Below are 23,953 nucleotides of genomic sequence, written 5' to 3'. Positions count from 1 at the left end.
CTAATGCTAGCTCAATGACATTCCAGATTTTGAAGGTTAGCATGCTCACTCTATCAGGGAAAAAGGCGAAGAGCACATACTGCAGCCCAAACAGCGACACTAAGAGAAATGTAGATTTCGCCAGTTTCCTACACCATAAAAAAAAAGAGGATAATGAGTAAGATTTCTGCATCTGTTTTATGCCCTCATTGATTTTTCAATCATACGAAGCTGTGTTTGTTCAGCTGGAGTATGTCATTTCTGTGACCCGAGCCGTACACAAAAAAAAGAACAAACAATAATTTTCCATTAAAAATGCACATTATTTTTGTCATGTTCATTATTTTCGCAATTCTGCTAGTGACCTCAAACGTGTTATTATCTCTCACCTGTGATGATTAATTTCACTTCCATGCATGTCAGGAGCTTTCAGTTTTGCCACTAATGTCCGAATAATACTCAGAAAAAACAGCATGTTTACCTGAAAAACAGTTCCCTTGAGATAATTAAAGACTGTTCATTGTTCCATAAACTGTTGGATATTTAAAAAAATATTATAAACATTCAACAACAGTATTATGAATGATTGTAAGCAGAGCCATTTGAAATTAAAAACCCATTTTAAACAAGAGAGAATAGACCAGAAGCTGGCCAAATCAAACTTTGTTTACTGTAATAAAAATGATGACTGGAACTCGCAGTATCCACCATATCCAGCCATGATCTCTCGTCTCCCAGCATCTGACAGCACACATACACAACATACTGAGTGTTCTCATGCACAGCCATGATGGTTTAAAATAGCCTCTCTTACATAATACAAATATAATAAATTATCTTTTGTTGTTGTCCAAAGGAGGTTGGTATAAACTAAGAAAGTCCCTTGAGAGATCAGACTGAGCTTAAAAGAGTCAGACTCACAACTTTAACCCAAACTGACTTTCAGTGCTTGTGAACGTACCCTTCATCCTGATGCAGGTATTTGGCCAAACTCCAGCTAATAATAATGAGCATCGGGATCCCTGTGGGAACAAAATTAAGCTTTAATTGTGTATCTGGAATATGCTTATGCAAATTCTTTGTCTTTTACAGTACAAGTTTGGCTCTGATCAAACAGAAGAAATTTACATTATGGTAATTCGGTAGAAGTTTAGAAGAAAATAAACTTAAATTGTTTCTGCTTGTGTGTTTTTAATAACTTACTTGTTTTTAAATAATCAAAACAGACCCTTTATGCTCCGAATTGAACAATTACACCTACTTAAAGTCATACACCAGCCAAAAATACAATCAAGGGTTCAAATATGCAAAGAAGCTGGAAAACTGAAGAATCTGCAGGACCTTAAAGATTTTTCTGAAGAACAGTTCTCAGTTTAACTGTTCAGAACAAACAAGGTACTCATGCACAAGCATCACAAAACAGAAATACAGTCGTGGATCATCCAGGTAACCACAAACAGTATTAGGATCCAAGGATTCACAAACTTTTGAATGGGGTTATTTTAATAATTTCAGCAATTTTTTGTCTTGTGGACTATATGTAAACATCTTTTATGTAATATATCTTACTCAGGACAGTACTAAATGAAAAAATAACATGCATTTATTATTATCGCTCTTATTTTTTGAAAATTATTCACATTTTCACAGATTCTGAAAGGGATTCCTAAACTTCCACATGCCACTTTATTGTTGACGAATTCTTTAAAAATGTGTAATTCTTTACAGTTAATCCAAAACACGGCAGCAAGATAATTTTTAACGAGCTGAAAAGAATGCAAGTCACACCTCTAATTATTAGTTTGCACTGGCTACCAATAGCTGTATGCATAAAATTCAAGGCATTAATGTTTGCCAACAAAACCACCACTGGCTCTCTAACCCTTTACCTAAAATCATTACTTTAGACTTATTTGCCCTCTAGAAGCTTGCGTTCTGCAAGTTAACATGGTTTTATTGTGCCATCCCAAGGAGACACAAAATCTCTTTCACTGACTTTTATATTTAATGTCAAGCAACACCGCTTTGCAACACTGCCCAGCAACATAACCCCTTATATCATCACCTTTATTTTCTTCTGTGGAACCTAAAAGAAAGAATTTTAAAGACTGTTGGACTTTTGGTAACCAGGCTGTTTTAATTAACTTTGACAAGACACGAAAATACTAAGTTTCTCAAATCATCTTCTTTTATGTTCAATAGTTTGTTAAGCTGTTGTAGTCTAAATGTTTGTATGAAATACATTTTATGTTGAATCAAATAAAAATATTTATTTCTAAAGCAGCTTATTGTTTTGATACTTTTCTCATTCAATGCAACAACGGCTTTAAATTGCATTTTGTGGATAGTTTTACTGCCTGATTAATTAATTGCCACACCACATAATTAATTTGATTGCATATTAAAATTTTACTATGTTTATCTATCCAGAGAATGTACGAAAGTGGAAATTATATATCACCTTATACCAGTAACATATATGGCAATATCACTCATTGATGTAGGGCAATATATGTCATATATTACATTTCTGAATGGGGTCATACCGTGGAAATCAATGGGATTCTAAAGTAAGCACTAGAATATTCAACCAATATTGTTTCATATTTATTCATCTAAAGAACATTTTGAGCAATGATAAGGATAATTATAGGTTCTTCATGGAACCATAAATTCCAATAAATAACCATTATATGGTGCAGAGAATTGCATTAACAATCAAAACGATCAACCAACATTTGACAACCACAAAGTGTCACAATACTTTCAGGAGAAAGGACCCTACCCCAGCCAAGCAGGATGTACCAGTGCAGGCGTTTCTTCTGTGAACGCAGTGAGAGGTTTATGAGGCTGTGCAGATAATGTCCTTCCACCAGCAGCCAGCTGTAATTTGCCAGGATGCAGTAATTAGACAGGAACAGTGCCACTTTGCAGCCAGGCTAAGGGAAACCCCGGAAACACAACAGATCAGAGAACTTATCTGTACATATCTTTATGATGAATATTTAGGATGTAATGCATTTATGTCTGTGTTGTGTGGTTGTTTATGTGTACCGGATGAGAGTTGCAGTGGTAGTACTCCTGTGAGTAATGCAGCGCAGCATCTCTGATGAAGATGAAAATGGCTCTCAGGATGAAGGACAAAAAAAGCTGCATGTGAATAAAATTACGAGTGCAGTGCAGCTTCCTGGAGGAGAGATGGGGGTTGGGATGAAGAGAGATTTAGAGAGATGATGAGGCTTTTTAAACGAATAAAACACAATGTGCGTAAATTAAGTGTGGCATGTGGGATTTTTCTAAACTAGACATTTTCTAAACTTCTGAATGTAAACTTCAAAACGTCAAACATCTTTATCATCACAAAGCCAGTCTGTACAAAGTAACTGCATTGTGGAACTTGGAGCACAAAAGGCAGAATTCTTTGGCTGATGTCACAGAGTTTAGCAAAGCGACGCTTTAGACTTAGACAAATTTGCTACGATGTCGGGATACTTTCCATCTTCCATGTTCTTGCTCAGAATGACAGCTATTTTAATTCTAACTTCTTTTTAGATGATTAACAATTGTTATCACTAACAGAACAAGCACTGGAGGACAGTTTCTCTGCACTTCAGGATTTCTGTGAGTGCTGCAGAGTGTTGCTTTTAAAGGGGTCATGTGATGCTATTTCATTTTTCCTTTCTCTTTGGAGTGTTACAAGCTCTTTGTCAGTGTTGGGTATAACACAATACTAATTAGAGTAAGTAATATATTGTTTAACTTTTCTTAAACTTTTTTATATTCGGATATGTTGTTATTCAGAGTATTTCTATTTGTTAACTAAAAAAGGTTAAATTTTTTTATAAAATGACTCAAATTAAAAGAATAAAGAGTTTAATTTCTATTAAGGTTAATAGGGATTTTAAGATGTAGCCTAATTAGAGATTTGAATAATTAAGTTAGTTTTTTGAGTAACCAAGTTACTTTTCAGATAGAGTAATTAGTAAATTAATTTAAATACAATATTGATGATGTAATTAGTAATAGTGATTAATTACTTTTTGAAAGTAACTTACCCAACACTGCTCTTGGTGCATAAAGAAGATCTGATAAGTTGCAAAGGCTGAAGTTTCAAATTTTTTATAAAAGTTAAGACTTGCCCACGCCCTCCCAAAATGGCTCATTCAAACACACCCCCACATCTCTATGTCACAATGTGGGAAGATTTGCATAACATAATTTTAACACAAAGAAAGAAGGCGTAATTCTCGCTGTAGTGTGGAGATGCTGTGTGTTTCGTTGTGAAATAAAAACTACTTTGTTTGGCCTTCCAAAAGAGGACGATACCTGCTTCATCATGCCTAGAGCTGATCTGTGCTGGTCGCTGAGAAAATACATCAACTTCACACGTGGATAGTTACATGTGGTCACGCTTTCGTCGAATCCGCCAGCCGCACCATTCTCAATACCACCGTCCGACTCTCACTCAAGCACGCAGTGTATGACGCTGTGTGACACATTTTTCTGTTTCCTGAACCTACAGAGCAGCCTACAATGTGTCTGTGGCTCAAAGGCTGTTCTATAAAGTGGGGACGTTCCAACTTTGCATTGACAGTCTGGGCTTCTGACTCACAGCCTATAACGTTAAGTAATTTTTTTATTTTCAAAGAATTTTCCACTGATGATTAAAACGCGAGTTTTAAGCAGTGTAAAGTTGCGCTTGTTGTTTGTCGTTTCTCCGATCACAAATGCAGACATGGTTTATGTTTACGCAGCGCGATACACAATGCAATGCATAAAAACACAGTATAAGTCATTATAATCAGTAGTTATGTCCCCACTAGATGCAACAAATGCCTCGTTTGTAATGGGTTTTATTGGTTTTATTTCGCAACTCTGGGAGATACAGCATGACCGTTAAAAATTTTTATGGAATGGTTTATGTGTGTTTAACATGAACTGTAATTTCCTATATTTTGTTAATGTGAAAGTGTAATATTCCTATTTGCTGTTTTTGTTCTTTATTAGTGGTGTTTCGTAAGGTGAGAATCCTTAGTTTTGTGCATATTTTAAGGTACTCCACAATCCCAAAATGCATAACTCAACTCACATTGTTTGATGAACATATAAGATATCTCAAATTATGCAGCTAGTTATTTTTCTAAGATCCATCACATCATAAATATTTTCTCAGGATCTCAGAATTTGCATGTAGGCTTAAAGGGTAAGTTCACCCCAAAATGAAAATGATGCCATTGATTACTCATCCTCATCTCAATTCAAACTCGTACGTCCTTTGGAACACAAATTAAGATATTTCTATGAATTCCGAGAGCTCTCTGACCCTCCACAGACAGCAATGCAACTGAAATGTTCCCAGGTCCAAAAACGTAGTAAGGACATTGGTAAAACAGTCCATGTGACATCAGTGGCTAAACTTCAGTTTTGCGATGCTACAAGAATACTTTTTTATGCAGACGAGTTACGTCCTCTGACATTTTAGAGAGTATTAAAATGCATATGCACACTTTCCCCTGGGTGTAAATAAAACCTATTACACACATTACTTTCTTCGGTACTCTCCAAAATGGCGGAAGGCTTATGTTTTCTTTGAGCAAACAAAAAAAAAGTATTTGCATAGCATCGCAAAACTGAAGTTGATCCACTGATGTCACATGGACTGTTTTACAGATGTCCTTACTACATTTCATGACCTGGAAACATTTCATTTGCATTGCTGTCTATGGAGGCTCAGATAACTCTCCGACTTCATCCAAAATATCTTAAAGGGGTCATATGATGTTGCTAAAAAGAATGTTATTTTGAGTATTTGGTGTAATGAAGTATGTTTATGTGGTTTAAGTTAAAAAAAAAAACTAATTATTTTCCACATCCTGTACATTATTGTTGCTCCTCCATGTCCCACCTTTCTAAAATACATCATTTTTAATCAAGAGCATTGTGATTGGCCGAGTGTGTGACGGAAATGTTACGCCCCTTAACCAGTCCCTCCAGAAAAACGCGATTATGCGATCGCCTGATTTAATGCATAATCAGCCAAAGGCCGCATATTTATGCGGGGTCGCATTTTTTCAAATACGCCGCTCTTTTGCCGCATAAATTGCCGATTTCAGAAAGCAAAATATGCGGGGCTAGCATGATTTCATAATCCCTGTGTTTTCGTTGCAAAAAACTCACATATATATTAGCAGAAAGTTGAAAAATGTTGCGTTTCCTTCACACAAGTAAAGCGCCATTTTCCCCCTATTGCCATGGGAACCTTATGAAGTGACGTAAGTACGTGACGTGAAACATCATCTGCAAACCCTGCGGCTGTAAATACAACTTAACCACTGATTTCTAGTTGTGTCCTCTTTGGAAGGCCAAACTGTTTTTTCACTTTCACAATGAAACAGTGTCTACACTACATGTCAGGGGCAGCAACAGCGAGAATCAAAGTTACGGCTTCTTTCTTTGCATAAACATTTTGGCAGTATTATGCAAATCTTCCTACATCGTGACATAGACATGTTGGGGGGGGTGTTTAAATGAGGCATTTTAGGAGGGCATGGACGAGTCTGAACTTTTATAAAGAATATCTCTTTGGGTTTGAGACTTCAGTATTTGCAACTTTAGGGAGCTTATCTATTCACAAACAGCTTGTAACACTCAAAAGAGAAAAGAAAACTTGAAATCGCACCATATATTATAATTTGTGTGCAAATGAAGGTCTGGGTTTGGAATGTCATGAGGGTGAGTAATTTTTGACATCATTTTCATTTTGCGGTGAACTAACCTTTTAAAATATCATTTAGTATTTTATTTTTAATATAATTTAGTATTAGTATTTTTTTTATTTAATTTCATTAAATTTTTTTCACGCAAAAAAAAGTATTCTACGGAGCCCCGCACATGACATGCAGGAATAAATATTAGGCTTAATCGTGTGCACGATTTACTCATTCGTTCCCTAAGTGTACTAAAACATGCACACAATTACTATTGCGTTCCCTCGATTTACTATTTCGTTCACTCGATTTATAAATTGTGCGTATAATTTCCTAATTCGTTCACTCGATTTGCTAAATCATGCTGATGATTAAGCAAATCGAGTGAACGCAATAGTAAATCGAGGGAACGCAATAGTAATTGTGTGCACATTTTAGTACATTGAGGCAACAAATTAGTAAATTGTGCGCACAATTTATTTATTTTTTTCTTGCATGTCTATATATGAGCGGGGCTCCATGGTATTCTCATAGCTTCATAAAATTAAGGTGGAACCACTGATGTCACATGGACTATTTTAATGATGTCCTTATTAGTCTTTATATATCTATGGAGGATCAAATATTAATTTGTGTTCCGAAGATGAATGAAGGTTTTACAGGATTGGAACTACTTGAGAGTAAGTAATTAATGAAAGGTTACCTATCCATTTGAAGGACGTTGAAGGAGAAACCTAAGTCCTATTTAAAGTTCAGAATATCATAAGGTATTGTATGTCTCTATACAAAGGTGTGAATTTAACTTTGAATATCGCATACAACATTCGCAGATATAGAACCATGTATATCCATTCAAAGAGAAACTGAAACACATCTATACTTCTCTCTTTCAGCATTAAAACAAATATTTCCCACCACGAGAGGCTCTGGCCTGATCGCTTAGATTTTTTTCCTTATAGTAGCAGAAACAAGTTAAAATACTATGTCATTTTTGGTCATATAGATAAGAATGAGACATTATTTTTCTGAATAATGTAACTGTAAAAGTTTAACAATATAACATAATAGTATAGGCTCTAATTCTTCCCCGTTTCCTTGAGCTTGTGTAGATATGTTGCACAGGTTTTTATTTTGTTTTGTTAATAAAGTATGTAAATTATTTAAGTAAAATATATTTTTTCAGGACTATTTATTTTGTTCCTTTATATGTTGTTTTATTCTGTATTTTCTCCCTTTATTCTGTGCATCCCCCGCATTGTTTGCCCACCTGCTATGTTTCCATCCAAAGTTACAAATTAAATGTATTATATATATATATATATATATATATATATATATATATATATATATATATATATATATATATATATATATAGTTTCCATAGTGAGTTTAAGAGAACAAAATTGTCACTTCCTGATTAATTTGCACTAAATCTCACAGAAAATGTTGATTTGCCTGAGTAGGAGAACGCACTGACTGTAGGCCTATATGATGAATTTTTGTATAAAATTAATTACAAGCTTCAGAGCGCGCAGACAAAACCTGGTCATGTTATCTTATTTTCAGAGCCTGCTGTTTGGGAGATGCCGTCCCATCTCACAAAGATTTATGCGAATAGGTAAATGTGTTTAAATCATAGCTAATGTGCATATTATCAGTTTTGCACTTTTAGAATGTGCATCTGGGCATTTACATTAACTGTTTTTTTTTTTATGCAGTATCCCAAAATCCACAAAAATGGGTGTATGGAAACATAGCTTTTGAAACTTGGAGACTCTTTTTACGTGGGCCAAGTAAGGAACGACCTAGAACACCTTACCAACTTCACAGCATGTTTTATTTTTGTTTACTTGTTGGTGTTATTATTACACTTCATATGCTCTTAATGTGAATAATCAAACATACACACACACACACACAGTCTGTTACCTGAACACACACAACACTGTGAGGGCAATGCTGAGTGAGACAAGAGAGATGGCATATCCCGTAGAATACATAATCTTCACATAAAAGAAATACTCATGTGAGACCTCCTAAGAGAAGAGACAGATCAATTTACATTATGTAGCATTTACATTTTTCATATATTTATTGTGTTTCTGTGTTACTGGTTTAGTGAAATGACGATAGGAAGCTTTTGTTACATGTGCTGTTGGCCCTTGTACATGCATTTACTTCTTTAACTTCTGTTTTTCTGAAAGAAAACGAATATAGAAACAAAACATAATATGATTTTTGATAGTACCAAGTCAATGGGAATTTGAAAGCTGTCATTGAGCCCATGGCCACAGGCGAGTTCGTACGGGGGAAAGACTTCAGACCACCCATTCTCAGTGCAGTTTTTCATCACCGCTCCTGTGGACAACACACATGACACAAACATCAGACAGCACAATTACAGCCCGTCCAACAGTTATCCCTAAGAACAACCCAGAGTACTCTTCACTGTAAAATACTTAATATATGAAATATAAGTCCATAATCATATATGGCTCCAATAATCAGTCATTTTGTTGTTCATTATAAATAGAGCAACTTTATCATATTTGATACATGAATATCTATTTTATCAAAACTTTGCTTGAAGAGCCTGTTGCTCACAATCTACTAATGCTTCTGTCATCTGATTGCTAGTTCTGACTTTTTTAGCAAGAAAAACGCCTTTTGGTATAATTGTTAAAACATTTCCCTTTAGGTCATGGTTCATTAGCTGGGAAATTTACAGATATTTATAAAGTAAACTTAAGGGTAACATTCATATTATTTGTAATATTTCAAGATCAATCCTGAAGCAACTTGTCCTAGTTTCCTTATTTGGTCATGTTCCTTTTCTTGTTTAGTTAATTAATTAGCCCCACACCTGTTTACCCCAGTTTACGTTCCCAGTATTTAAGAGTCTGTTTTCTCTATTATTCCTTTGTCCGCTATTGATGTTAGATTATTTGGATTTGTGTTTGGATGTGCCCATTTTTCTCCTGTGGATCATTAAAATAACTATTTTGATCTCTCCTTTGTCGTGCGCTTGCCTTATACACCAACATGTGTGACACAACAAAGGTTTACTTCATTATTCATGCATATGTTCATCTCTCTCAGGCATCATTGTATTTCATTGCATAATTTTACCCCCACAAACATTATAGCATTTTGATAAAACTAGGCATTGAAATATCATCTTACTAAGACATACCTTTGGAAGATATAGCATGCCAGCTGATATTTAAATGCATTTTATGTAAGTACTTTGTTATAGTGTTAGAGATCTTATTGATTTACATTACAAGCTATCAGAATTCCATCTTACTTTTTGGGCATATAAATTTAAGCAACTTCTCCAAATTACATACTTCTGTTCTTTTTTTGTTGTTGTTTGTTTGTTTGTTTTATGCCACCAGATTTTATTTTCTTTCCTTGAGTATGAGCTCCATATTCTCAGTATATTTTACACTATATGAACCTTAAAATCATTACATAAAACATAAAAGACACATGCAAATTTTGTTGAATTTTGAATTGTATTTTGTCTTAAAGGTTCAAATAACTCTTCCATTTAAAAACTATTTATTATTTGAAAGATTAAAAAAAAAAAAAAAAAAAAAAAACAGAATGCACCTGACCTTTGACCCGAAGGAAACTGGGGCACGGCTGTGACACAGTCTCTCCTACTTCAGCATGAGGCCAGCAGTTCAGATCATCCCATAAAGCACTGCAGCCTGGAGGGGGAGTACAACAAAATTCAGAGCGAATCTGAACAGTGTGATAACTATAAGTGTATCTAATTATTAATCTGCACTGAACAAAATTATAAATGCAACACTTTTGTTTTTGCCCCCATTTTTTCATGAGCTGAACTCAAAGATCAGAAAAAAAAAGTGGGACTTTTTTTATGTACATAAAAGGCCTGTTTCTCTCAAATATTGTTCACAAATCTGTCTAAATCTGTGTTAGTGAGCACCTCTCCTTTGCCAAGATAATCCATCCACCTCACAGGTGTGGCATATCAAGATGCTGATTAGACAGCATGATTATGACTTGAGTGGGCAAATGCTCACATTCAATGGTGTCTGATACTTTGGAGAGGTGTTTTCTTCACAGATGAATCCCGGTTTTCACTGTACAGGGCAGATTGCAGACAGCTTATATGGAGTTGTGTGGGTGAGCGGTTTGCTGATGTCAACGTTGTGGATCGAGTGGCCCATGACGGCGGTGGGGTTATAGTATAGGCAGGTGTATGTTATGGACAATGAACACAGGTGCATTTAATTGATGGTATTTTGAATGCACAGAGATACCGTGACGAGATCCTGAGGCTCAATGTTGTGCTATTCATCCACTACCATCACCTCATGTTGCAGCATGATAATGCATGGCCCCATGTTGCAAGGATCTGAACACAATTCCTGGAAGCTGAAAACATCCCTGTTCTTGCATGGCCAGCATACTCACTGGATATGTCATCCATTGAGCATGATTGGGATGCTCTGGATCGGTGTATATGACAGTGTGCTCCAGTTCCTGACAATATCCAGCAACTTCGCGCCTTCATTGATGAGGAGTGGACCAAAATTCCACAGGCCACAATCAACAACCTGATCAACTATGCGAAGGAGATGTGTTGCACTGCATGAAGGAATTGGGGGTCACACCAGATACTGACTGGGACCCCCCCCAAAAAAAAAACAGTAAAACTGCACATTTTAGAGCAGCCTTTTATTGTGGCCATAAAAATGCGATAATCAATAATCATAATAACCACACTGTCTAATCAGCACTTTGATATCCCACACTTGTGAGGTGGATGGATTATCTCGGCAAAGGAGAAGTGCTCACTAACACAGATTTAGACAGAACAATATTTGAAAGAAAAAGGCCTTTTTATGTACATGGAAGAGTTAAGCTCATGTAAAATGGGTGCAAAAACTATAGTGTTAAGTTTACATTTTTTTTTTTTTTTAAGTGCACTAATGGATTTAAATGTAAAAAATACTGAATATTTTGTGTGCACACTTGTATATGTGTTAGTAGTGCATTTTGTGAATGTAATTTTGTTAGGCATTGGCAAATCATATTTTGTAAATATGAATTAGATTATGAATGTATGAATTGCTGTTTGAGAACAAGATTTACAGGCTACAATAGCAGTGGGATAAAACATTGACTTTTTGGATGACTATTAACTCAATGACTATTTGAAAATTCCTTTACATTAACTTATGCAGACCAGTGATGTTTCAGAGGGCACCATTTAACAAATTCCTTAGTTAGAAAATCATTATTTTTAAAGCTTGAAATAAAACATTGTAACAGCCACATTATGTACTATTCCAGCTTATCAAACCATACAGAGTAGATGTACTGGCAGTTGGTTGAACAAACAGCTGGTAAGTAATAACACCAGCTTCTAATTACATGCAGGTTTGGCTAGATCCCTTAATTTCTGTGAAGACAAACCTTAATGCAGCGACACACAACTCTAGAGAACTGTGCTGCCAACTTGTTCTATTCCACCATAGCTATGATTCATGCACAAAGCCCATTAAAATGAGTTAAAACATCTCAAAAGGTAGCCCAGAGTTTCAAGACCTGGAAATGCCATGTCGATTTTCTATATTTATAATAAATATATAATTTTCTAGCTATGCCAACACTGAGACAAAAATAGAGGTTGTAAGTAAAACAAAGATTATTGGAGTATGTTTAAAAATAAAATACTATTCTAGTCTTTCTACACTAAAATTTAACATTCAATCCAATGTGTTACATGCTGTTTATTGGTAATTTGGTGTAAATACTACACCAAATATTTCACAGTGATGGAAAAATCAGAAACTAAAGAAGAGTGGAAGCTATTAAAGTTGACTAAATATCACTTAGTGTTAATGTAGGTATCCAGACAGGTGTCATTATACAGTATGTTACTGGATTAACCTTACGTCCCAAATTTAGATTCATAAACTAGATCAGGGTTATGTTATTAGCATCAATATACTATTATACTGTAGCTTTATTTCTATTTTTAAAATAGTTTTTATTTTAATTTTAGCTATTTATTTTTGTATCTCTCTCTCTCTCTCTCTCTCTCCTTTTGCCCCTTTTGCTGTCTCTCTCTCTCAGTCTGATGAATGACCGGAAAAGTGTATGGTTTGTAAATGTTTCTCTCTGTACTTTCTCTAATGAATAATGGAGAGGAGAGGTTGTGAGTATCTGTACAGCGTTGTAATGTTATTGTGATGTGCCCGTGTTGACAGGCCTGTATTGACTGTTTCCTGTGCATGTAAAAGGATGGACAGTATTTTGAGGACAAAAGGATTTCTGCTAACAGAGTAAGAAACTTCAAGACCTGTTCACGCTGACAGTTTAATTGCTGGGTGTCTGTGAGTGGCCTAATGTTGTTCCTTCCTACGTATGGAGGGTATAACACAAAGCAGGTTATGGGAAAGTGAATTCACAGAAAAGGCTGTGTGTTCACCAAAGTGTTTTTTTGCCAGCTGAAAATGCCTAGCTGCTAGCATAAGAGTGTGATTCTGCTGTGCAGTGTTTTCAATTGAGATGCTTTGGTTGCTATGATGTGAAATATCAGCTAAAGTAATATGACAGAAGTATCATGAGTGAAAAGTTTCTCCAAGGATTATTTTTCATAAAAAATATTGTGGTAGTTCGGGAATTCCATTTGGTGAAGACTCTGAGACAAGCAATATTAAGTTCTCCATTGAAGTTCAGCTGTAGTAGTACTGTCTAGTTTGGTAAACCGTGATCTCGGGGTGTTTGCACTTTGTGGTAAAGTCTGTGTGTTTCACGTCTGCACTGATTAGTTTGTTGGCGTCTCCGTTAATAGTCATCAGAAACAGCTGTCACTCATTACTCATCCCCTATATATTGGCTTGTCTCACATCTTGTGTTTGTGAGATCGTTGTTTAATGTCTTTTACCCTGTTTGTCGGCTTCAGTGTTGTCTGCGTTGGATGTTCTTGTTTTCCCAGAACCTCATCCACTCTACGCACTTCCACTCAGCCACAGACACTTACCTTCGGCTCTATTCCCCGCAGTTCCTGTGCCATCCTCTCCTGCTGCCTTTTCACCGCCATCATCCGGATTCCTCACCTCCTCACCACCATCTTGGATTGTCGTCTTCCCAGCATCATTGTCTCTTCTTGTTTGTTTGTTTGTTTATTTAATTTTCATTAAACCTGTTAACTCGCATTTGTTTCCAGTCTTTCCTTCACTCCACCGTCACAGAACGATCTCACCAACATGGCAGCGAGCACCAACACCCTCACAGACTTCATGCACCACAGTGTGAAACGAATGGATCAGCAGCAGGAGAGCATCTCGAACACCGGACGCACTGTCTAAGTGCTGGTGGCACAGGTGTCCGAGCTCACCCAGCAGATCCATCAGCTCACATCTCCCACTGCGCCCATCAAACCGCAAGCACCGCCCGTCCCCCGAGAGTGCCAGTGGAACGAGGTCGCGCAGTGGGATCGATTCCTGCATGGGTTATCCGACTGTGTTCAAAAGGAGATCTACCTCCTTGAGCAGTCCCCCACACTTAACGGACTCATAGGGCCCTATCTTGCACCCAGCGCAATTGACTTTGTACACCGACGCATGTGTCATTCCTATCTTGCACCCGCGCAAAGCGCGCTTTTCCCTCCACAGAAGCACGTCGCTAAACTAGTGAATGAACTTGCGCTCCCTGGGCGGTTCAGCGCAAAAAAGGAGGCGTGTTCGGGCGCAAACAATCCCTGGTGCTATTTTGCTGTTCCATTAAACAATTGCGCCACTGACCAGAAAAAACCTAGTCTAAAGTCAGTGGCGCGTTGCGCGTTGTTCATTATGCTATTTTAAGGGCGCATGCTTGACCATAATGTATAGCGTGCACAACGCGCATACACTTTGCTCATGTAATCTACACAGATGCAACAGTTATTTTTGCAAATCATAAATTATTACACTAAAAAAATATTAACACATGAGATGACGGAAATCAATGTGGTGTGCCACGAAGATGTGAACAAAATAGGCATAAATCTAGCTTACAAATTATTCAGGCTAATTATTCTCCCATCCCCATACAACACAACTTCTCTGTCTTTCACTGCTCTTACAAGAACATCAGTCTCCTGGCTGTGAACCGCTCCTGGCGTGCGCCTGGTATATACGCCATAATAATCGCAATCCATAATGGAACTTGCGCACCTGCTTTTAAAGGGAATGTTGGATGACGCTCTGATTGGTTTATTTCACGTTACGCCCAAACCACACCTATGAATAATGAAGCTGCTTCAGACCAACCCACTTTAGATTTGCGCCGGGCGCAAGAGCCATTTATCCCGCCGGGAAAATAGCAACAGCGCCGAGACCCGCCCACAAACTTACTTGCGTTTCGCGCTTTGACACTTGCGTTTCAGATCGTTAAAATAGGGCCCATAGAGTTGGCTCTACGAGTGGACGCACGGATTAACTGCCTGGGTCGCCAGCCTAGTCCAACACGCCATACCATCTCTCCTGCCAGGGGGCACTCGAGTCAAGAAAACGCAGTCGGTCCCGTCGACGACCACGAGCCCATGCAGGTGGGTAGAGCTCGGCTGTCCCGGAGGGAGAGGGAACAGCGGAGGTCCAAAGGACTATGCTTATACTGCGGAGGCTCAGCTCATAACATCTACTCATGCCCGGTAAAAGAGCCAGCCGGGTAGTAAACTTGAGGCTACTATCAGGTGGGATCTCCACTGGGAAGTCCTCAATTACATCATCGACCCTCCTTCCGGTGAAACTGCGGTGGAGGAATCAATCTCACGAATCTCACGCCCATCTGGACTCTGGAGCCGAAGGTAATTTCATTGATTCTTCACTTGCACATCACTTGAACATTCCTGTCCTTCCTGTGTCTCTCCCCATCCATGTCACCGCACTCAACGTCCAGGAACTGCCTTACGTCACTCACCATACAGAACCCATCACACTGCTCACGTCTGGAAACCATCGCGAAACCATATCCTTTTTTCTCATGGACTCCCCTGTTGCTCCCATTGTGTTAGGTCACCCCTGGTTAACAAAACATAATCCACGAGTGGAATGGAGTTCAAACACAGTCACATTGTGGAGTGAAAGTTGTCATGAGTCTTGTCTGGTTTCTGCTTGTCCTGTTGTCCCTGTTTCTGTCTTTCTGAAGTAGAACATGGTTTTGCCAAACGTGCCCGTAGAGTATCTGGACCTGAAGGAAGTGTTCAGTAAGTCCCGTGCTGCTTCTCTTCCTCCGCATCATCCCTACGACTGTGCCATAGATTTATTGTCAGGTAAGTCTCCGCATAAGGGCAAGTTATACTCTCTGTCTATTCCTGAGAGGGAGGCCATGGAGAAATACATTTCTGATTCCTTAGCATCTGGGTTCATCCGTCCTTCCTCTTCTCCAGCTGGGGCGGGATTCTTTTTTGTGGGTAAGAAGGATGGTTTTCTGCGACCTTGCATTGATTACCAAGAGCTGAACAACATCACGATAAAGAACACCTATCCTTAAGCACTCATGTCTTCAGCTTTCGAGAGGTTGCAGGGAGCATCTGTATTCACAAAACTGGATTTACATAATGCTTATCATTTGGTCCGCATCAGGAAGGGGGATGAATGGAAAATCGCCTTTAATACCCCTAGAGTGCACTTTGAATACTTGGTGATGCCATTTGGGCTCTCCAACTCGCCCAGGGTTTTCAAAGCACTCGTTAATGGCGTGTTGAGAGATATGGTAGATCAGTTTATATATGTTTACCTGGATGACATACTGATTTTTTCTTCATCTCTCCAGGAACACGTTCAACATGTCACACGAGTGCTCCAGAGGTTACTTGAGAATGGGCTTTTTGTCAAGGCGGAGAAATGCGTATTCCATGCACAGTCCGTTCCCTTCCTAGGATATATCGTCTTGTCCGAGGGAATACATATGGACCCTGACAAGGTTAAGGCTGTGATAGATTGGCCATCTCCAGATTCCCTTAGGGCCCTACAGCGGTTTCTGGGGTTCGCCAATTTCTATCGGCGTTTCATTCGCAATTTCAGCCAACTAGCCTCACCTCTGACAGCCTTGACCTCTCCCAGTACTCCGTTCAGGTGGTCGGACGCAGCTGAGGCTGCATTCGCCTCACCTCAAGAGCAGCTTCGTTTCGGCTCCCATCCTTGTGGCCCCTGATCCCACACGGCAGTTCGTGGTGGAGGTCGATGCGTCAGAGGTGGGGGTAGAAGCAGTGTTGTCCCAACGTGCTGCTTCGGACGATAAGGTACATCCTTGTGCATTTTCCTCTCATCGACTATATCCTGCTGAACGTAATTATGACATTGGCAATAGAGAGTTGTTGGCCATCAAATTAGCATTAGAGGAGTGGCGTCACTGGCTGGAAGGTTCAGGGGTTCCTTTTATTGTTTGGACCGATCATAAGAATTTAGAGTACATTAGAACTGCCAAAAGACTCAATTCCAGGCAGGCTCGGTCGGCACTTTTTTTCGGTCACTTTGAGTTTACTTTATCGTACTGCCCGGGTTCCAAAAATGTCAAACCCGATTCTTTATCACGTCTTTTTGATCCCTCTGCCGCCCGGTGACTCCCGAGTGTATTTTACCTAAGAAGTTAGTGGTCTCAGCACTCGTATGGGAGGTGGAATCGAAGGACAAGACGGCCTTACAAGGGGTTGTCCACCGAACTGCTTATTTGTACCGGAGGAGTTAAGGTCCGAGGATGTCCAGTGGGGTCATTGTTCTAATGTAGCTTGTCACCCAGGGATAAGTAGAACTAATGGGTTGGTTAGACAACGATTCTGGTGGCCACGTATGGCTCGTGACGTCCAAGATTTTGTTTTGGCTTGCTCAGTTTGCGCCAGTGGTAAGTCATCTAACCGACCTCCTGATGGGCTTCATCAACCACTATCTGTCCCTTCGAGACCCTTGTCCCACATCGCTCTAGATTTTGTTACTGCCCTCCCGCCCTCTAATGGCATGACGGTCGTTTAGACAGTAGTGGACCGGTTCTCGAAGACGGCACATTTCATTCCCTTGCCCAAATTACCTACAGCCAAGGAGACAGCGGTTACTGTCCTAGATCACGTCTTTCGGCTTCATTGTCTCCCGGTAGACATGGTTTCTGACAGGGGATCTCAATTCATATCCAAATTTTGGAAAGAGTTTTGTAAATTGCTAGGAGCGTCAGTTAGCTTGTCTTCGGGTTATCATCCCCAAATTAACAGACAGTCTGAGCGAGCCAACCAAGATTTAGAGAGGATGTTGCAATGTTTGGTCTCCAAGAATCCTTCTTCCTGGAGTCAACAACTCTCTATGGTGGAGTACGCCCACAATTCGTTGCCAGTGTCACCTACGGGCCTTTCTCCGTTTCATTGGAGTTTAGGTTACCAGCCACCAGTTTTTCCCAGTTTGGAATCTGAAGTCGCAATCCCCTCCGCTCAAGCGTTTGTCCACAGGTGCCACCGAGGGAGCGCACTAAGGCCAAAGCCGATCGCCACCTGTCAAAGAATCCCGTTTACGTCATGGGTCAAAAAGTATGGCTTTCTACTAGTAACATTACTCTGCGTTCCGTCTCAAATAAATTAGCTCCCAAATGTATTGGCCCGTTTACTATCACCAAGATCATTAGTCCGGTGACAGTCCGCCTAAAACAACCTCCAGCGTATAGAAGGATAAATCCCGCCTTTCATGTGTCCAAAATTAAACCCGTGTTTTCTGCACGTATTACTCTGCCTACTCTGGTTCCCCTGCCACCGCGTCTCATAGATGGGGAACCGACTTATTTGGTTAATTGTATTCTGGAATCGAGACGGAGGGGACGAGGATTCCAGTACCTGGTGGACAGGGAAGGTTACGGTCCGGAGGAGAGGAGTTGGGTACCTGCTAGGGACATATTGGATCACTCCCTTATTGATGAATACAATCAGCAGGTAGGCCCTTCTGGGAACTCCAAGAGGAGCTCTTCTGGGTGGGGGGGATACTGTCACAGTTGGTAAACCGTGCTCTCGGGGTGTTTGCACTATTTGGTGAAGTCTGTGTGTTTCGCATCTGCACTGATTAGTTTGTGGGCATCTCCGTTAATAGTCATCAGAAACAGCTGTCACTCATTACTCATCCCCTATATATTGGCTTGTCTCACATCTTGTGTTTGTGAGATCGTTGTTTAATGTCGTTTACCCTGTTTGTCGGCTTCAGTGTTGTCTGCGTTGGATGTTCGTGTTTTCCCAGAACCTCATCCACTCTACGCACTTCCACTCAGCCACAGGCACTTACCTTCGGCACTATTCCCCGCAGTTCCTGTGCCATCCTCTCCTGATGCCTTCTCACCGCCATCATCCGGATTCCTCACCTACTCACCACCATCTTGGATTGTCGTCTTCCCAGCATCATTGTCTCTTCTTGTTTGTTTGTTTATTTCATTTTCATTAAAACCTGTTAACTCGCATTTGTTTCCAATATTTCCTTCACCCCACCGTCACAAGTAAAAGCAGGTGTGATGATTGGTCAGTGTGGTATTAGTCCCACCTCTCTTCCATTGTGATTGGTTAGCTGACTAAAAAGTGACAGTGATGAGCATTGCATTTTACCCAAAGTTGAACATTCTTCAAATCTCGGCAATAAGAAAAAACGCTGAGTTCTGTAAAAAGAAATTGCTCTTCTTTTTTACATTGTACACTCCTACTGTTTTAAAGGGGTCATATAATGCGATTTCATTTTTACCTTTCAAGCTCTTGGTGCATGAAGAAGATCTGTAAAGTTGCAAAGACTAAAGTCTAAAATCCAAAGATATATTCTTTATAAAAGTTCTCAGGGCTCATCCACACACCCCTATAATGGCTCATTCTAACACGCCCCCACATGTCTACGTCAAATTGCTGGAAAATTTGCATAATGCCACCCAGATGTTAATGCATAGAAAGAAGGCATACCATTTATTCTCGTTGTAGTATTGTTGTTCCGCCACCGACATGTTGTATAGACACTGTTTGTTTCACTCTGACACACCATATGTTAAGGGGCATAATATTTCCGTCACATGCTTGAGGTATTCAGCCAATCACAACGTACTGGATAGCTGGCCAATAAGAGCACACCTCGCTTTTCAGATCGATGAGCCTTGTAAAAACTGTGCGTTTCAGAAAGGCGGGGCATAGAGGAGAAATATCAATGTACAGTATGTGTTAAATAATGTGTTTTTTAATCTTAAACCACATAAACACATTTCATTACACCAAATACACCAAATAATGTTCTTTTTAGCAGCATCACATGACCCATTTAAAAAATGCTGTGCTCTCATTGAAAAGCAACTGTAAAATTATACTAGCCTGAGGAAAAAATGCTTTGGTGTGCACATGACCTACGTAAGAAAATAACCTAATATTTCGGTTTGCTAGCTGAGGTAACTGTTAGCGACTGTTAGCAGCTTAAGCAACTAATTCTCTGAATGTAACCACAACTGCCCAGTAGGTGGAGATATTCACTAAGAATGCAAATCGTAATTGTACCAAATAAGAAGAAAGAAGAAGTAATGGCACTTTTCTTTTTAGTATAGGTTTCCATGGTGTCTCTTGGATTCAGTGCTCTGTTGAGAATCAGGACTGTTTCAGTTCCCACACATGATCTTTGCACTCGACCACTTATCTACTTACTTGATGTGTTTCCTGTATTTGGCCAAAGTGTTCAAGTGGGCATTAAGACCACACATGTGATTACAACTTTTGATTACCTGATGGGACACACTAACAACATGCTGTTCTAAATATGCAAGTAATGTTTTTACTGAGCTAGCCAAAAACTAATTTTGGAAAGATTTTACAGAGCTTTACTTATACATTTGAATTTAAAATACTTTGCACTTTAAAATAAAATTCTAAATGTCTGTTCAAGTAGTCCTTGTGAAACAAACAACACATTTTAGTATTGGTGGTGCTTCTATGTTATAAAACAAGCTGCAAACAATTTCTGAAATACACTTATCTCCACACCAATAAAATGTGTAACACTTTACACTTAAGTGCCAAAATATGTGTAAGACATAATTAATTTGACTTACACTAGAAAGGTTCCTATGAATTCTCATGATTTGTGGCACACGAGTTAGTATTTTCATAGTCTTGCACTCTGTGGTCAAACGTGTGGGTACTGGGACAGGTCTTAAGTTTCAAACTCCGGGTTGACTGAACTAACTCCAGACAGCATTTTTGGAACTAATAGATAACTATGAGAAACAAGGTTTGCATTAATCAACCCCTCAAGGGTTTATAACCTGGACGTGTACCTGGAAATGAGCTAACATTTTAGCACTTCTGGGTTTCATCAACCTGAAGTCAGGGTTTTTAATTTTTTTTTTTTGTGTGTGTGTGCTAACAACTGGCTAAATGGGATTACAAAGGTTGGCAGGGATATTAAACACCATCACTTTAAAATAGTTTGTTTATAGCCTACATTTAGTTTTTTACTTCTGGCAATTGTATTTAGGCTTTAAATTTCATAAAAAAAGTTGTGTTCATTTGTGAAGATTACCATGATGAACAAAAAAGTGTATGAATCACAAATTTGTGTTGATGACATATTAAAATGAAAAAAAAATTATGTTGGGATTTAGTCAAGGGAGCTAAGGTGATGTGAACTACTGTGTTTGACTACAAAAATACGTCATTACTCTGCTGCTTATATGCATAAAGATAAATTCTTCTCAACTTTGACACATTGCTGGACATGCCCACATTACGCCAATGGTCACTGTTTTTCATGTCACTGTAAATCGCCAACTGTCATTGAATCTGGCTGCTTTGTCATTCCAAAGCACTGTACATGTAAACAGGGCATTAGAGTTTATGATACTGTCACTTGAACGCACACAGACCTTCTCAACCGTAACAGCAGATGCTCACACTCACATTACATTGTATCCTGAGGAGGCAATAGATGTGCCCAGCAATTGTGCGTGTACTTACTGCGCTGGAGGCCGTTATATATCTATAATCTGATAAGGGTGTGATTTATGGAATATGGATTATGGAGGCCATTCTCTAAACTTCCCTCCTGATATCGCATTACACCTCTTAGGAACACACATAAACACTCATCATTTTGTTTGTCCACATAAACGACAAGTATAAAAGGGCATTAGGTGTCTTGATGTGTATGAAGGAGGCTTGTGGAAAACACTCGAGGCATATCAGCAATATCTGCCCTCTATATGAACTCAATCTTCTCATTAGGTGTGTGTGTATGAGAGAGATTGACTGTAATGGCTTGCCTGTGCGTGTGGAACCGGTCTCTGTCAGGTTCTCTTGAAAGATGATGTTGTAGCAGTTTTCCTCCTCTCTGATTAGCATGACGTCTAGATCACATTCTGGAGGAACGGCACACACCTTCACCGGTGCACACACACACACACACTTATATACTGGTGTTAAATACAAAATATGTACAGCAGACAAAGAACTCAGAAAGCAAAGCTTCAAATTAAGAAATTAAATATATGCACTACTAGTCAAATGTCTGGAATACGTATGTTTTTTACAAGCTTGCATTTATTTGGTCAAAAATACAGTAAAAACAGCAATATTTCTGAAGGATCAGGTGACATTGAAGACTAGAGTAATGATCCTGGAAATTCAGCTTCGCATCACAGGAATAAATAAAATTTTCAAATATATTTAAATAGAAAACTGTCCTTTTAACTTAGAATCATACTTCACTATATTACTAGTTTTACTATTTATGTTTGATCAAATAAATGCTGCCTGGGTGAGCAGATGAGTCTTCCAAAAACATTTTAAAAATGTTCTTAATTATTTCAAACTTTTCACCAGTAGCATATATTGAATTGCATTTATATATACGTAATCATTTTAGAATTATAACATGAACGTTAATTTTGTAATGGCAATCACACTAACATACATTTGGACAAGTCAACTATATAATGGAGGAAGATTTAATTTAAAACCTGACGATTTTAGTAAGATATTAATAAAGCCTCTGTTTTCATGACAGAGGGATTGTGTAAATTTAAAGCCAGTTGTCACTCTTTGTGTTGTTATTTTGTCAACGATATCTCAATAAATCTATCTTGACCAGAACAACAGTTTGAGATTTATATTAGTATTTTATCTTTCATGAATCAATAAATAAATTGCAGCTTTCCACCTACGTGACAACTTGCCCCTCTGTTAACTGTATAAATGCACATTAAATAACCTTTGCGTCGTATAAGTTTCTGTATAACAAAGGAAACTGCTCTAAACTCACGTGAGAACAAGCGTGAAGTAAAGCTGCGAGAGCAACCAGATGTAAAACGGCAGAAATCTTCATTTACAAAACTTCTGACGGCAGAGCCCGATAACAAGCCAATAATCTCGATAGTCTTCTGATGGAAAGATCTCCTGGCGCTCGGTCTCTCTGAGGGAAAGTTTCATCTCCTCCCGCGCATTCCCTGACGCTCGAGCGGTGAACAGCGATGAATGTCCGGTCAGTCCACGAGCGACTGGTGAGACATCTCCTCTAAACATCTACCTGACTGACTGACTCACTGACTGATAACTGCCCTCAGATGCTTGCGTCTCTCAGCGCAGCCTCTGATGGACCCGTAACCATCTGCTACACTCATTTATTGCGCACAAAGAAAAATGTGACCATGCATGTGGGCTAGTTGTGAACCTTCTTGCACGTGCACTTAACAGATAAAACAAGATATAAGCCCCTTTCTTAAGGGTAATTATATAATATAGATCATTAGCTAGATTTTTACATTTTTAAAAGAGAACATAGAGCTGCTTTCCCTTCACAATTAAGGCGTTATGTGTGGAGGTTGTTGCATTTTTATTTTTCATTTTTTTGTGTCTTGCGAACCTTCACACTTTGACATCAGCTTTTGTGTTGTTTCTATGTGGTTGCTAGCCTATAGGACCATGAATACATGGAAATCTATGGGATCTTTTTGTTGTTGGTATCATTTTCCAAAACAATGATTGATTGTATCCATTTTTTGCAAAGTCTTTAGTTTTCCTAGGTAATTTGGCTACATTTATACTGTTGTGAAGGCAAGGGGTCATGGTTTAGTGCGGGATTTTTTTTCAAATACCTGGCAACTCACTTTCAATGCATATATATATATATATATATATATATATATATATATATATAGCAACAGCACATATAAGCAGCACTGCTTAAATCTCAAACCGCCCAGTCTTAAGTCTAAGTTCCAGATTCACTACCAGCCACAAACCCTCTATTGGCTTTAAATA

The 23,953-nt window shown here is 38.8% G+C and overlaps 1 protein-coding gene across 1 annotated transcript; it reads right to left on the bottom strand.

Moving 5' to 3' along the window:
• Window positions 1-49: 49 nt before the first annotated feature.
• Window positions 50-23,331, bottom strand: LOC113108952 (secretin receptor-like). The gene is made up of 10 exons (XM_026272393.1): window positions 22,956-23,331; window positions 21,958-22,072; window positions 10,308-10,403; window positions 8,936-9,045; window positions 8,617-8,723; window positions 3,034-3,166; window positions 2,765-2,918; window positions 941-1,001; window positions 651-720; window positions 50-460 (listed from the first exon to the last, which is right to left on the bottom strand). The coding sequence occupies exons 1-10, from the start codon at window positions 23,016-23,018 to the stop codon at window positions 365-367; spliced, it is 1,005 nt and encodes a 334-aa protein (XP_026128178.1). The 5' UTR covers window positions 23,019-23,331; the 3' UTR covers window positions 50-364.
• Between the last annotated feature and the right edge of the window lie 622 nt (window positions 23,332-23,953).

The sequence above is a fragment of the Carassius auratus genome, chromosome 9 (genome assembly GCF_003368295.1).
Source record: "Carassius auratus strain Wakin chromosome 9, ASM336829v1, whole genome shotgun sequence".
Lineage (NCBI taxonomy): Eukaryota > Metazoa > Chordata > Actinopteri > Cypriniformes > Cyprinidae > Carassius > Carassius auratus.
Note: the sequence above shows the minus strand (reverse complement) of the source record. Positions and strands in the feature narration are given on the sequence as shown.

Bases quoted from the DNA above. Each gene is read 5' to 3' on its own strand.
- LOC113108952 (XM_026272393.1), bottom strand. From the start codon at position 23,018: ATGAAGATTTCTGCCGTTTTACATCTGGTTGCTCTCGCAGCTTTACTT. The intron at 9,046-10,307 runs GTCAGGTGCATT...TGTTGTCCACAG, and splicing joins CAGTTTCCTTCGGGTCAAAG to GAGCGGTGATGAAAAACTGC. The intron at 1,002-2,764 runs GTAGGGTCCTTT...TTGTTCCCACAG, and splicing joins GTACATCCTGCTTGGCTGGG to GGATCCCGATGCTCATTATT.